This window comes from Excalfactoria chinensis, chromosome 2, assembly GCF_039878825.1.
Source record: "Excalfactoria chinensis isolate bCotChi1 chromosome 2, bCotChi1.hap2, whole genome shotgun sequence".
Taxonomy (NCBI): domain Eukaryota; kingdom Metazoa; phylum Chordata; class Aves; order Galliformes; family Phasianidae; genus Excalfactoria; species Excalfactoria chinensis.
Genome location: NC_092826.1, coordinates 110,685,392 through 110,700,598, shown reverse-complemented (window position 1 = coordinate 110,700,598; position 15,207 = coordinate 110,685,392). Strand labels below are relative to the sequence as shown.

Sequence of the window (15,207 nt, the reverse complement as noted above, 5' to 3'; positions counted from 1 at the left end):
AAACTATGGTATCCATTTGATATTCACCAGTGCTTGCTGAATGTTGGTGGAGAACAAACAGTGGATGTGAGCACAGTGAGGCAGTGGGTGGTGCATTTGAGCAGTGGTGACAGTGGGTTACCTTCACTGGTGCAGATTTTTCTGAGCATAGCATGCAGGCTCTTGTTCATCACTGGCAGAAATACATAGCTAATGGTAGAGTCTATGTTGAAAAACAGTGTTTTGTAGCTGAAAACTCATGCTATCAAATAGATACAAAAAATAAAATAGCACTGTTGTAGTTCATGGAAATCAATAGGCGGCATTCCTTTCAGAGTAACCCATGTATGCAACTGTATTACTGTTGTGAAAAAATCATAACTTATTTAATTTTACTCTATTGCAAGAGAAATGTAAGTACTATGTCCAGAAGGAGGGGAAAAAATGGTATTATCCTATACTATAATTGCTATAAAACAAAGTATTGATATTCTTGGTAAAAACTGCTAGGGTTTTTGTTGTTGTTTTTTGCCTTTAATGCTGTGTAAGAATATGCTCCAGTCAGAGTTTTAGGCAAAACAAAGACAATGCACTATACAGAAATTGGATTCTTGAAAGATCAATAAACTCTGTATGCAGCAGAATAAAGTTATCAAAATGCAAATATTTTAAACAAAACAGTATTAAACAATTGCCAAGATAAGATATTCCCTCAAAGCATACTGAAGACATTTTCTAGTTTACATAATGTAATTAAATTCAAGCCTGAAGAATTCAAATTTGTCCCAGTGACATTACTGGCAATGTGATTAAATGTGTTGATAAGGATGGAATTGTAGCATGTTTGAAGATCACAGGAGTATTATAAAATTACGTTTGAAAGCTGACAACAATTGTTTGTGAGTACTCTTTTGAAAATAATGGCAATAATGAACAGAACAATTTCTTTATGAACTGCCTCCCAGTTTTGGTCAAATTCTCCTAAATATAATTTCCATGGTCTAATTGGATCTATGCTAGGAGAAAATTACCCTTTTGTGTCTTGTGAGGGGGGGAAAAAAAAAAACAAAAACAAAAAAACAAAAAAAAACCACCACCATCAACAAAAAATAATTCAAGAAAAAAAAACACAATAAAAACATAAAAATGAGTGCAGTATTAGGAAAATGGGAATCGAATCTGTGCTTTCTTACAACGTTGTAAACCATATTGTTCATATTCTTTCAGCAATATGAGAGAGAAGCACAGTTTTTGTCTAAACTGCTTTCTCATGGTTGGCTTCACTGTTTGTAAGATGGAGGACAGTGTGACTAATTTTGCTTGCTCATTTGACAGGTCTTTGACTATGATTAAAAAAGATGGAGGCCTATATGGATAGAAATTCTTTATGTGGGAGAAGCTTTAAAGTCAGTTTGCCCCTCTTGAAAGCAGTTATTTGCTCCTTAACAACTTCATGGCATGACCCCCAATTGACAATGAAGTGGTATTTATAGTATTTAGCCAGTCATCAGAAATGACTAATTATACTTCCCTCAGAGTGTACATGCTTTGATGACTCACGTAATATGCTCTCATTATCTCATAATTTGCTATCTCTGATACACTTAAAATTATGCATGTATAGTGGTGGTACTGGGCATCTATCTTTCATCTATCTTTCTCATAGTTCTATAGATTAAACCTCTTTTTTTTTTTTTTTTTTTTTTTTAAATTTTAAATGAAAATTATTGCACCTCCTGTAGAACCCCTTTCAAAACAGTAGGTGTTTCTTATTCAGTAAGTCACTCTTGCATTTGCCATTTTAGAAATGCTAGAGGCTTAAACGCATGTAAGTAAAAGAAAAAAGATCCAGAGGCTAATCCATTAGCAGCCTCTCAGATCTGACCTTCCCTTAGAAAATATTATATGCAGTGTTTTAAATTACTCTTTACAAAAGGGCAAAAGACTGCAGTAGAAAAATTATGAAGTAACACATGCAGGACCAGGACCAAACCACTCGTTTATCTGCTTCTAAAGTGAAAAAAAAAAAAAAAAAAATTAAATAGTCATGTTATATATAAAATAATGATTCTTTAAGCTTGCAGTTTGTGTATTGCTACGTAGTACTTCATGTAATTTTCTTCTTAAACAAAAAACAACAAAAAATCCACAAACAATGAACTTATCAAAGTGCTACTTGAAACTCTGAACTGCACTGTTTTGCCTCCCTCCATGTGGCACATAGGGATAACATGCACCTCCTTCTATTATTTATATGAAAATACCTATCACTAGAAATTTATGTATCAATTTTATGATTACATTTTCAGTCAAAAAATATAATTTGGACAATGTGCTTTCATTATTATGACTGACCTGTTCATCTTTCAGATGGCTCCAGTGGGCAATGTAGCTGATGGGTGCAGTGGAAATTCATCTCTAGGGACACTGACTAAAACCAGGGTTTATTCTTATTTTGTTTCGCTATATATTGGTTGAGATATTCAGCAAATACAGAGAAGATGGAGGTCTCTATCTCAACTAGAATAGTTGTGAGACCGAGATAATGTAGATGTAACCAAATTTTTTGTGACAGTGAGCAAGAATGCACTCAAATATTACTAAGGATAATTCCTAACAATAATTATACTGTAACTAGATTAGGTTTTGACCGTTAAAATTTATCTCCTTCCTCTTTCTAATGAAATATCTCTTGAGTGTTGAAGTGAAGGTAAACATAATAATAATACAATAGATTTATAGTTAGAAGTAAAATTTGCAAATTTATGATTAACAACATGTCCAGTGGTGAAAAAGATTTCCTGGTTGAGCAGCAGTCAAAAAGAATGAAGGAGAAACGGTAATCTAAGTTGGGAAAGCAACTGGCATTGTCAAGTTACACTACATTTGGAGTTGGTCTGTTTTCACTGGTGACAGCTGATGGGGAGAGAGGAAATGACCTCGAGTTGCACCAGGGGAAGTTTAGACTGGATATCAGGAAAAATTTATTTACTGAAAGGGTGGTTAAGTACTGGTGTAGACTTCCCAGGGATGTGGTTGATTCAGCCATCCCTGGATGTGTTTAAAAAATGTTGGGGTGTGGTGCTAAGGGACATTATTTAGCAATGGGTTGTTAGAGTTAGGATAGTTAGGTTGTGGTTGGACTTGATCTTGAAGATCCTTTCCAGCCTAAGTGATTCTGTGATTCGATGTATGTGTGTGCATATAGCTTACTATATGTTTGTGTTTAAATGCATCTTTTGTATATGTTATTATCATTCTACTACTCATACACAGTACTTCCTGAATATGTTCTTAAGGTCAGCGGTTTTAATGGATGTAAATGAAGATGAAATATGGCTCAGTAGATTTTCATGTATAGGTATTTACTCATGGTAGAAGTTATTACATGTTGAAATGCTCTGGTGGGCAGTGATCAAGGAAGGAAGTAGTAGATAAGTAGTAGGAAAATATGTTGCAGTACAAAAATAATTAGCTTTTTATAGAACATGATAAATAATCTTTAGGGGAATAAAACAGATACTGCAGACTTATTGGCATGGGGGAGTTGCTTTTTTTGAGGCCTTCTTTTTCTTTCATTATTTTCCATGAAATCTTTTCTGTCAGTGGTACAGTTTTCTATCGTGTGAAGCTAAATAGCAATCACGGCAACAATGGATGAGCAACTCTGTGAGCAGTCAGAATGTATTCAACAAAGGTACTTGAAATCACAGTCTTTCTTTTTTACATAAAGAGGAAGCAGGGGTTCAGCAGTTAAAGTGGGTGTGGAAATCCAGAATAACTCATCCAGTATATCCAGATGTACTCATCTTCCATTCTGATGTCTACTAACTGTTCCTCAATTCTTGGAGACAGTTCTACAGACAGCATTTCCTCTTCTAACATCCCTGAGCTGAGATGGTGCTGGTGTAACACAGTCAGTTGGAACAATTGTCTCAAGAGAGATGATTGGGGATTTTAAACCTATGGGAAATTCTTTCAGTTAATATACATTCCGTTGTTAATCATTGTAGGAATATAAAGCTGTGATGCATACCTTTTTCTATGGTACACTGTTGATTTAAATAATGCATAGAATAAAAAGTTCTGTAAGGGCAGGCCAGTGTTTTCTGTCCCTACAGCCATATTTAGACTCATGAAGTAAGTAGGTTTATTTTCAGAAGTGCTGAGTGGCAAAATAATTAAAAATGAAGTCTGTGAATTATATAAAAATAGAAACAGTACTATAGCCATGTCTCTAAGTTATTAATTTCCTAATTATCTTGGCATAAATGCAGTTGAAAAGTATTTGAATTGAGATGGTTACTGAAAAGAACATATTGGAGAAATGAGAGTGTTTGGCTTTGGGATAGTCTTTTTGTTCCGCTGTGGGAAATGGATAGAATTAGTTATAGGTTGCTATGATGGCAGGATGTTTCAAAACCCGATAATTAAATTCAGAAGTGTAGCAGATCAAAAGGAAGCCATACAGAAAAAGATGTAACAAGAAAGTCAGGAACAGATATAGACAGGAGTTATTTGCTGTAAATGTCATTCTGAGTTAGAATGGCAGGAGGCTCTTTCAATAAGATCAAAAGGTAGAAACTGAGATGAAAACTCTCCTTTTAGTGTTAATTATTACAAACCAGGTAGGACTGTATTTGAACATCCCTGATAAAGTGCAAGAAAACAGTAACTTCTTTTTCCCTTTCTTCTTATGGGAGAAGAGTACAGGAACATTTCTAGTTCAAAACAAATTGATTGTTCCTGGATGATCTTAAGATCTTGGTATTTTCACTATTAACCCTAAATAGCTATACAGGTGTTTTGTGGAATACTCCCACTTTCTCCCTCTGTTTCTGATAGTAAGCATGAATAGCATATGTTAATCCACAGGAATTCCAATGGAACTTATTTATTGTAAGAGATGCCAGCTGGGCCATCTGAGAATGGGACTTTCTGCAGAAATAAAGGTGTTTTTGATCTTTGTGCTTTGTATTAGATGAAAAATTGAGACAGATTAATCTCAGGAAATTTTCTCAGGCATTGAAGAAACTAATGATATCGGTAATCCCAAACTGTTAGGAGATAATTCAATTCTTATATGAATTTCATGCTGGTTTCACTTGCAGGTGTTCTTCACGTTCTGTTCTAAATTGCTGCTTAGTGTTGTTGAGCACAGTTGGTAGTTGCAGCAATGAACCCACATGGAGCTGAATTTCAGTGGAAGTGACTGATCTGCAGGGGTTCCAACTCTTTTAAAAGATTTGCTGGCTACTTTTCAGCCTACATATCAGGGCATATAAAGTTAGGTGTTTGTCTATATGAGTCCACAAATGAATTAGGTGTCTAAGCTCCCGTTTAGATCAATGAAAGTCTAGTCAATATAACGGATTCTAGACAGCTACTCAGGCAACTGAGTACATGTAGCTGTGCACTTCTGGTTGAGGTAAATAAGTATTGTGTCTTTATTTACTGCATCAATCTGATCTCTATTGACTGTGACATCCAGCTCACAGGTGGGCACAGCATGCAGATGTAAAAACCTAGGTGTCAGTCTCTGAGCTGAATACCACTTCACTTGAAATCTACTACAGAAAAAATAAATATGGCTGATAATTTCTCTGCATTATTTTTTTTTTCTTATACATTACCACGAAGCTGATGTGTTGAACCAAAAAAATGCTTACACATATATGTGAATCAAATTCTAGATTGATATGAATAAAGCCAATACAATTTTGCCAGGCTTTTCTCATAAAAAATTGAGTACTCTACTGCAACTTGAATCTTTTTACACCCTCAAATGGCCACCTTTACTGCTGCCATTTCATCTTCCCCCTCTTTTTGCACAGTATATCAATTTTTGACATATTGCAGATTTCTCATCTTCAACTAGCATTTCCTTTGATAATAGCATGTTGGCCGAAATATTTTTTGGGACATTTATGCAACTTTTTCTATAAGCATAGCTAGATTGTTTAATAGCTACTGGAGATGAATTTTTTCCTGCCTAACTGTAGCTGATTAAAAGTTTGACATTTAATTTAGATTAAATGTTGATACCCCTCTAGTACAGCGGAGTAACAGAACTACCTGCAGAGAGATACCTATAGGAGCAACATAATATGGATTAAAATATTTCGTAAAGTAAAATTAGGATCAGAACTATTTGGGAAGAAATTATTAGAAAATGACTTAGGAGGAAAAATGATACTTCTTTAAATAACTACAGGTCATTAGATGACTAAAAACATAATTTCATGTCCAGAGAATGGAAAACCTTGGCTTAAAGCCTGCTCTGGTTCAGCTGCAAAACAAGCTAAGAACAAGAAAGAAAGAAAGAAAAAAACTTGGCAAAATGATAAAAGAGGAAACGGATAGTAATCAATATAAATTAGAAGTAAGAAGTATGGAAAATTTATAGGAGAAGCCAAAAACAGGAAATGAAAAATCTGTTGGCAAGGCTAAGGTCAATAAGAAGTTTTTAGAAAGTACTAAGAACAAAGTTCCTAATAGTATAAGCCACTAGATGGAGATAGTAAGATTGTTAAGAGTGATTTGAAAGATCATAAATGTTAAATATTTTTATTCTGCATTATGAAAAATGCTTGATACAGTCCTCATGTCATGAGTATGCTGAGGTACCAAAATGTCTGGAAGAAAGGAATATATCAAGCAGCAGCTACTCAAATTAAAGGCATTTTAAAATCAATAGGTCTGGGTAATTTTTATTTTGAAGATCTAAACTATTCAGCTAAGATCCCAATTTCATTCATATGATTTCTTACAATGAGGGAAAAAAAAAATAAAATAAAAAACAGTAGTAAAACAAGACAAAACAGGACATACTGCATGATATTAGAGAATCAATAATGATGTGTTGGTATTTGAAAATGTAACTGATATCTTTGCAATACTCATGTTGCTATGTTTTTTGAGCAAAGGAAATGGACTGTAAATAAGAGTGCAATAAATGTTAGTTGTTTTAATTTAACTGAAATTAAGCAGACAATTGAAATGACAATTCACCATGTCCTATCTGATTTTGGTGCTCCAGATTTGTCATTCAGTTGATAATTTGAGAAATGATAGACATGCATATTTTTGGCCACTGTTTTCTTTTAAACGAATGCACCTTATAGCATAAGGTATGTACACATCTGATTAAGAAATGGCTAATAAACAGAATTGCTACATGCCAAATTTAAGTAATTCAAGATATCACAAGCAGGAATACCAAACACAGGTCTGGTTTATGAATGGATTGTATCAGGGACCTAAGAAGAATCCACAGTTCTAAAGCTTTCTAGAAATTCTCAGTGCAATATCTGGAATTATAAGCTTAAGTTTAGGTATTATAAATTTATGAAAGGTGAGCGTAAAATGCCTCATTTTTGTGATAAATATTTAGTTACGTTGCAAAACAGTAGAGTGTTAGTTCTGATGTTCAAAGAATAAAACAAATGTTTTTTTTGTTTTGTTTTGTTTTTGGTGTGTGTGTGGCTGTTTTTGTTGTTGTTGTTACTATTATTAAAACGTTATTTGACAAGAAATCAGAAAAACTTGCTTTTAGGACAATCCTCCTCTTTACAGTTATTATCAATATACTTGTCAAAGAACTTTCTGTAGCAGCTGTATATTTGTTCGCAATTGTCATCTTAGGTCTTGGCACATGCTTATGAGGCATTTAAACAAGCATAGATAGTGCCTGAAGTGTTGTTTTGGTGTTATGTTGTAGTTTTCTGTTTATCAATTTTTTTTGTGTATTTTTTTTTTTTTAATTTATATATGTGTAATTATTCAATTAATGCAAAAGAAATTCAGAAAAATATAACCTGTCAGTTGCCATGTCATATTGTGTTCAAATTGCAATGTGCTGTAAGTACTAGCTTTAAGCTTGTAGGGAGGCATATTGATACTTCTTGCACTTTCTTAGTTTCATATGTAGAAAATTCCAGTTGCATAAAAACAAGAGTGCTGAAAGTACCGATACTGAATTGATAAGTCTGCACAACAAAGACTGTTAAAGACTCTCAGAATCAAAGGTGAGTCTATGTTTACTTCTTGAAAATGCTTTTGTAAGAGGTTCTGGTTAGCCATTTCCAATAGAGAGTGGAGCAGTTGATCAGATAACAGCTTAAACTAATGAAAAGCATCATGGAAGTGACAGGAAGATTAATTAAGTTCCTCCAGTTGTATTCACATGTGGCAGTTCAGAGTTCCTTTGGGTACTACTGCAGTTAAATGGTATTCATGGTGACAAATATTTCAGATTTCCAGAACTGACACTTTTGAGTCAAGGATAAAAAACACATTTGCTAGTTTTATCCTGTGGAGAAAGTACAAAACCAAAGATGAGCCTCAATGGATAATTTAAAACATACAATCAAAATTTGCTCTTTTCCTTCTTATCCTTTAGCATAACCTCAAGGGATTAATAATGAATCACAAATCTGCATTATTGTGAAGTATGTCTTAAACTACTCCATAAGGCCTCAAAATATAAACAAACCAAATTTCTAGCAAAGATACTGAGTATATTTGACTTTAGGCACAAGAATATGCATGATTAGAAACTTCTCTGATAACGTTTGGAACCTAATAAAACCGTGGTGTTTTTGCTGTCTTATATCTCAGAACTTTGGTTACTGTAGTACTAATAGGAATGAAATATCTGTAATACATTGATTTCTAAATTACTCAGAAGTTCTCGCCCTACTTTGTCTTCAAGAATCCTTAAGATCAGGGGTGTGTTGGGTAAGCATGATTTGGGTTGCTTCTTCCATGTATTTTCAAAGCAAAAGTTTGCATAAAACATTTTTGTTCTTAATAGCAGTCACAGTAGATAAAATTTATTCAGAAAAGATCTGGAAACCTTACAGGTGCATGAACCTACAATATAAGATCCATAAACTTAAAATGTATCACTACTGTATTTTGTTGCCAACTATTGCCTTTCTGCCAGCAAAGAGTCCCTGGATGTACTACTACATTTGCAAGAATAGGTTTGTGGTCAGCCTCACTAATTGAAATTCATCAAATCCAACTGGTAAGAGTCTGGGTATAAATTTCATATTAATTGCCCCCTGGGAGAGTTCGAGACTGGAATAGAGTTTTCCAGGAATCCTAGGGAATTAACTGGGTGCATTAATATTAAATATTAATTAGTCTCTGCAATAGACGTGCCTGCTAGTGGTTTTGATACTTGCTAAGGAGGCATTGTGTAAATCAGTGGATAGATAAAAATCAGAAAGCGTAGATAGTGCAGACAGTTCCCAAGAATGTTCTTTTTGGCTCTACTCCAAGTCACATGTGGGGGGTAACCTGTAGATTTACCATCTCTGGAGAAACGCAGGATGCATGCTGTGCTTGTATGCACAGCAGTGTGTGCTCTCAGTTTGTTTTTTTGCTAATTTTCAAGAAGGTAATGAATTTTGGAGTAGTTTGCATTTCTGGAAATTTTGCTCTTTACCAAAGTGAGGTTGCCAAAGGGCAGCAGAGTTATTATTAGGTGGAAGGGGGGAAAAAAAACAAAAACAAAAAAAAACAACAACCCAGAAACAACAAAACATTTATTCAAGTAGAAACAGCCTATCAGAAATAGTATGTGGGGTAGTTATGTATATTTTTTCTGTTAAAATATTTTTTTCCTGTTATGTCTGTATTATTGCTGAATTGCAGGGTTTGGAGGGGGTTTTCTTTATGGGTGAAATATGCCTGAAAATATGATAATTTTACACTTGACCTGAGTCTGTAGCAAAGCTAAATGCCAGCTAGCCTGTGCTAGCTTGTTGATGATTGAGAGTTTACACTGTGTGCTGACATCGTGGGTTGTTTTGCTCATTCACTCTGCATGATTCTGCATGCCCAGACTGTGTATACTCACATCTCCAGACTCACACAAGTGTTTGCTGCTCCTCACTATACAGCAGTAGTGTTCAGAAGAGTTTTCAGTGCTTAAGTTAAAACACCTACTGTTCTGGTTTACAGCTACTGAACTAACACTTGCTGAGCTTTTTGCAATTTATCTGTTTTATGTATGTAAATGAAAGCAGAATTTGATGTGGAATATGTGAAATTGAACTGTTAAGACTTTCCAGGAGAGACCACCAGCAACTTTCTTTGTTCTGTTGCATTTGTTCCATAGGTGAAGTGCAAATAAATGCAACTTTCTTTGTTTTGATTTAGCTACTTTGGTTATAGGTTTATTGTAATTTTATGCTTGTTGTAATGCAATGCAATATGGGAAATGGAGATGGTTCTTTCTCTGACTTTACATCTTAAAATGCTGAATATACATATAAGTAATACTCACAACCAGGTACTGAAGAATATTGTTGGCCTATTTGGAAACTCTGACCATGGCAATGGAATTGGAACCAGATGATCTTTAAGGTCCTCCTCCAATCTAAACCATTCTACAATTCAGTTCTTTGATGATTTACACTTATTGAGGAGCTGGCCAGCTGTTAGATATCACAGAATTGGTACAGATGCTTCAACATAGCAGCCAGATAGTGAAAGGTTACTTAAAAGCAATACAGCTGCTGCTTGGCTTCTAATGGTATGTCTGTGCAATCATGAGTTGTCTGCACCCACGTTCTCAGCTGGCCAAGAGGCACCACGGCTTAGTAACATGTGCAAGGTTTTAGGAGCACCTAGGCAAGAGATAGCCTACTTTTCAGGTCTAACTCCAGATCAAGTAATCCTGAGTCTTTCTGCAACATCATAAACAGACTGATGGTTACGCAGTATGTCTGCCTGTCTGGGAGGGCTCAACGTGTCCTGAAGCACATCATGCAATGCCCTGCAAAAGTGCTTCAGAGCTAAAAGAACTGGAGGGTTGTTTCACAGAGAAATGATTCTCTGAGCTTTTATGCTCTGGGAAAGGAAGGGAGGGAATATTTGTACTGCAGAAGGCTCCTAATAGCTTATACTTATGGCTCAGAAGTCATTGGAATCGCTCAGCTGAGGTATTTTAAACCAGGTTTATAAACTGTGTTGTTTTTTTTTCTCTTATAGTGAGGTGCACTTCCTTGTATATTGGAAGTCAGTATGCATTTTAATGATGAAATGGTGTAAAGTACCCTGAATAACTGCTGATACCCACTGTCCCAGTTTCTCTAGTCAAAACTGAGGCCATTATTTCTAGCTAATATTCAATATAATTCACTATGATTTAGGATTTAGTCAACTTAATTTGCTATTGTCTGGTTTGAACCATGTGAGAAATCATTGTCTTTCTGCCATATGCACTACAACCCCTTAGCTTGTTGGTTGTGAAGCAGATTAGACTGAGTTTATCTGGGGGAAGGGTAGTGCTCTCATTTCAGGCATGCTTCTTCTCAGGGGGGCTGTTGAAATAAGAAGGGGAACAGGGAAAAGCTATATCTCAGAAATAGAGAACTGTGGAACTGACAGTGAAGGACATGACTTAAATCCATGCCCCATTTCTGGCATTTTGTTTAATCTTGGTGATGTAGTTTGCATAAAACCCTGTGAGCACAATGATGTGGAGTCCTGTTGCTGAAGGATGTGTAGCAGTGGTGTACATTTGTGCCGTTGCCTGTACTGTTCTGCTGCAACTGGAGCACTCCTTAGCTTCTGTGTTGGTGGGATAATTTTGCCCTAAATGTTTGGACCTCAGAAAATTGTAGTTATTGTGTGGAGCTTTCACAAATAAGAAATGGAAATTTAAATGAATTATACCTGTCATCCTCTTTCCTGTGGAATGAAAGCATTCATCCCATTAGATTCTATTATAATGAAATAAACACTTCAGCATACTGTCGATTATTTTTTACCTTTATTTAGTTTAACTGTATTATCAGTGATAGATGCCAGGCTGACTGCAGGAAACCAATGTACTCTATTGATTCATAGATGTTGTATAACATGTACATAAATACAGACCACATAGCCTTTGTCACACTGCCATGAGAGTGCATATCAGATCCACGCCAAACCCAGGTGTTTGGTCTTTCTTCCTCTGTAGCTGCCAGCAAACGTATCAGTTCTTAAAGCAGCAGGGACTGTGTGGGGACCTATTTACAAGAATCTTAGGACCGCTCCATTTGTCACAGCACAATAAAATAGCTACCAGCTGCTAATGACTTATCAACCTGGACTGGGAAGGAACCAGAGACCCAGAGGGTGAAAGGTTGTAAACTCCATTACAAATCTTCGCTGCCACATATCTCCTGTCCTCACGCTTTGTTATTGAGGTGAAGAAATCTTAGTTTTAAAAATCAGTTTGACTCCATAGAAATTGAACAATGTATTTGTCTGTTCCATTTTAAAAATAGAAATGGCCTGGACTTCATCAACGCTTGGGTTAAAATCATTTCTTGATATGGAACCAATGATTTAAAAAAACAAACAAACAAACAAAAAAACAAAGAAGTAAAGGAAATGAGAAGTCCCAGGGAAGGTGATTTTGCAAAGTGCCAAGCATCTTTATTGTGCAGTTGGAAAATCAGGGCACTTGGGGCTCTCTTGGAGCCCGTCCTTCACAGAAAAATAAGTTAACAACATACACTTTGTCTCTTCAATCTATTATGTAATTGAGCACGTTATGTCACTGAGTGCAATGTCTAAAAAAACAAGCAAACAAAAAAAAAAAGCACACAGAAAAAAACAAACTATACGATTTTAGAAGGGCTTCTTTTTTTTTCCTCTTTTTTCCTCTTTTTTTTTTTTTTTTTTTTTTTTTTTTTTTCCTTCCAATCCAGCGTTACATTAAGCAGGATATTAGAGCACCTCATTGCGAGCTTGGTAAAGAAAAGATCTGTTTGTAGTACTCCTAGTCCTGATGTCACAGGCACAGCAAGGACATCAGAAGGAGGAGTCAGATTACAGTAAGAATGGGCAGTGCAGCATGCAGCCGGAGTAAATGCTAAATCAGACAGGGATTGTATCAGGGATAAGAAGACTGCCTGCAAAGCGCTCATCCTGAGGAGGCACACTGCTCGCTCACGCTTCTTATGCTGGGAAATTTCCACATAATGTAGAATGAAAGAGCTCTGTTTTACATGTCAGCCCTGTGCGGGAGCTAATGCTGAATACACAGCGGTGGGATCCTGACTGCATGATTAATGAGAAACATAATGTATTTTGGTAAGTGTTAACTGTGATGTAATTCTGCTTCTGCTCGTATTATCAATAGGAGTGATTATTATAAATTTCTGATTCAGGAACATTTCGTGCCGACGCACACCTAAGACTGACAACTAGGAAATCATATTGGCTGTGCAGTTTGAAAGGATTCCATTGTCTGGGAAATTTTCTGTTTGAATGGGTTACCGCTTAGTCTGAGAAGCTTTGAAAATAAGCTAAATTGGATGAAATCATCCTCGGTTTGTTTTAAATGAACTTGTGTTTCATCTGCTGAGAGGGGAAGACAAATCACTGGGAGGCATGGGAAGTTTTAGACGAACTTAATGAAATGGGTGAGCTACTGCACTGATTTTGGTTTGGAGGCACAGTTAGTGTTAGGATTTCATTCAGCTTTTAGTTTGAAGAATGTAAAGACACGGAGAAGAAACAGTGCTTTATGTGCAGAGGGGTGTTTTCTGACTACTCTGCGTTATGCAGATCACCAATGTGGAGTTTGCTTCTGGTACAACATAACACAAAATACATATTATTTTAAGCCTTTAGAGGTCTCGGAGCTGTAAAATATTTGTGCAGAGTTTAGTCTTGTTGCTTGATGGAAATCTTCCTCAGCCTTACAGCTGGGCTGGCTGCATATCCTAAAAACATGCTGGAGCATAGAGCTATGCCTAAGCAATGTAGTGCTGCAGTACTGGGTTGGAATGTACGATTACAATATAATGCTGCCAGTTCAGGCTGCTCAATTGCAGAAAATAAAATCAAAAATAAAGTGCCATTCTGGAAAAGATACTACTCCTGGCTGCTTGAAGACCCATCTAGCCTCCGTGTTAATTTATAACTGCATAATATATTAAATGAGTGCACAGCGGAGTTGGGGGGTTTTCTGGGACATCCAGCAGCTTACTCAATTTCATTAAATATTGAATCAAGAGTTCCCTTCAAGCTGTATGAGAAGCATTTCCATAATATTTTGAGCCTTCTTGTGCAAATATTGTGCTCCATGACATGCTAGGCATTATTATTTCTTGTTTTCATAAAACTGAAAATAATGGGGGATCTTTAGTAGAGAAACCCATCGGATTGTTTTTTGTTGTAAACTGCCCAAACAGAAGAAAAAAGAAAAAAAAAAAAAAAAGAAAAAAAAATTGGCTGAGTTTTCAGAACTCTTCCAAGTTCCTTGTGAAGATGAATTTGCAATGTTTTAGCATTACTACATTTTCCAAAGACTGAGGAAGAATATCCAAGTGTTGGTTTTAGGTTTGAGTAATTTGGATTAGATCTCATCAGTGTTACAAAACGTGTGATGTTAGGTTCTTTTTTTTTTTTCTGTTTAGTTATTTTATTTTATTTTATTTTTCTACCTTTTAATATGATTTTATGGGATGTATGGGTTTATTTATTTATTTATTAACAAACAGTTCTGCAATTGCTTGAATGATTATGACAGAAGTTCCTGTTACCAGAAGTTATGTGGGTTAGACTATTAGGTCTATGTTAGTTGGACAGCGTTTAATTTTATTCTTTTTCAGAAACACTTAACACCAAAATAAGCTCAGTTCCTCTTATTTCTTTCGAAAACACAGAATCCTGTTAGTGTGTTCATTTATTTTCTCCTGTAAAACAAGATTTTAATTGGAACAAACTGGGTTGTGCTCACCTTGTATTGTAGGAAATCTCACTTTTGAGAGCAGAGCTAAAAGTTTCTGCTAGGCAGGTTTTCAGTGTGCAGTATTCAGTCTGAAGCTTCTTTAAATTTTAAATGAACAATCTCTTTTCTGTCTTTTGCATGACGAAGCATGATCTAATAGGGATAATAATTACCTGTGTCTGTTCTTGGTGTTTTCCTGGTATGCCTGTGAGAAACCAGAGTGTCTGTAATCTCACCTGTCTCTGTTGTAACAGTGCTTGCACAAAGCAGCATTGCACAAATCCAAGCGAAAGCTAGACCGCATACATCACGCGTCCATGCTGACTTGAAATTACTATAGCCATCATCTTGGCAATATCAGATTTTTATTTTTACTGGAAGGAAAAAAATCCTTTCAGTTAGTAAAGAATTCTGGGGTAGTTATGCATGCTGATATTAAGCCACCTAAAGTATAGGAAGGGGAAAAAAAAAAAGACATGTTTTTA

General features: G+C 35.7%; 1 protein-coding gene across 3 annotated transcripts in view; it reads left to right on the top strand.

Moving 5' to 3' along the window:
* ZNF385D (zinc finger protein 385D) overlaps window positions 1-15,207 on the top strand; it is a 372,690-nt gene that overhangs the window by 214,375 nt on the left and 143,108 nt on the right. Inside the window, exon 1 of one of the 3 annotated variants that reach the window (XM_072328233.1) lies at window positions 12,790-13,077. The exons of the other annotated variants lie outside the window; for them this stretch is intronic. Within the exon in view, the coding sequence (XP_072184334.1) occupies window positions 13,056-13,077 (22 nt within the window). The 5' untranslated portion in view covers window positions 12,790-13,055. Of the gene's footprint in view, window positions 1-12,789; window positions 13,078-15,207 lie in introns of those variants that run through there. 3 annotated transcript variants of the gene reach the window in all.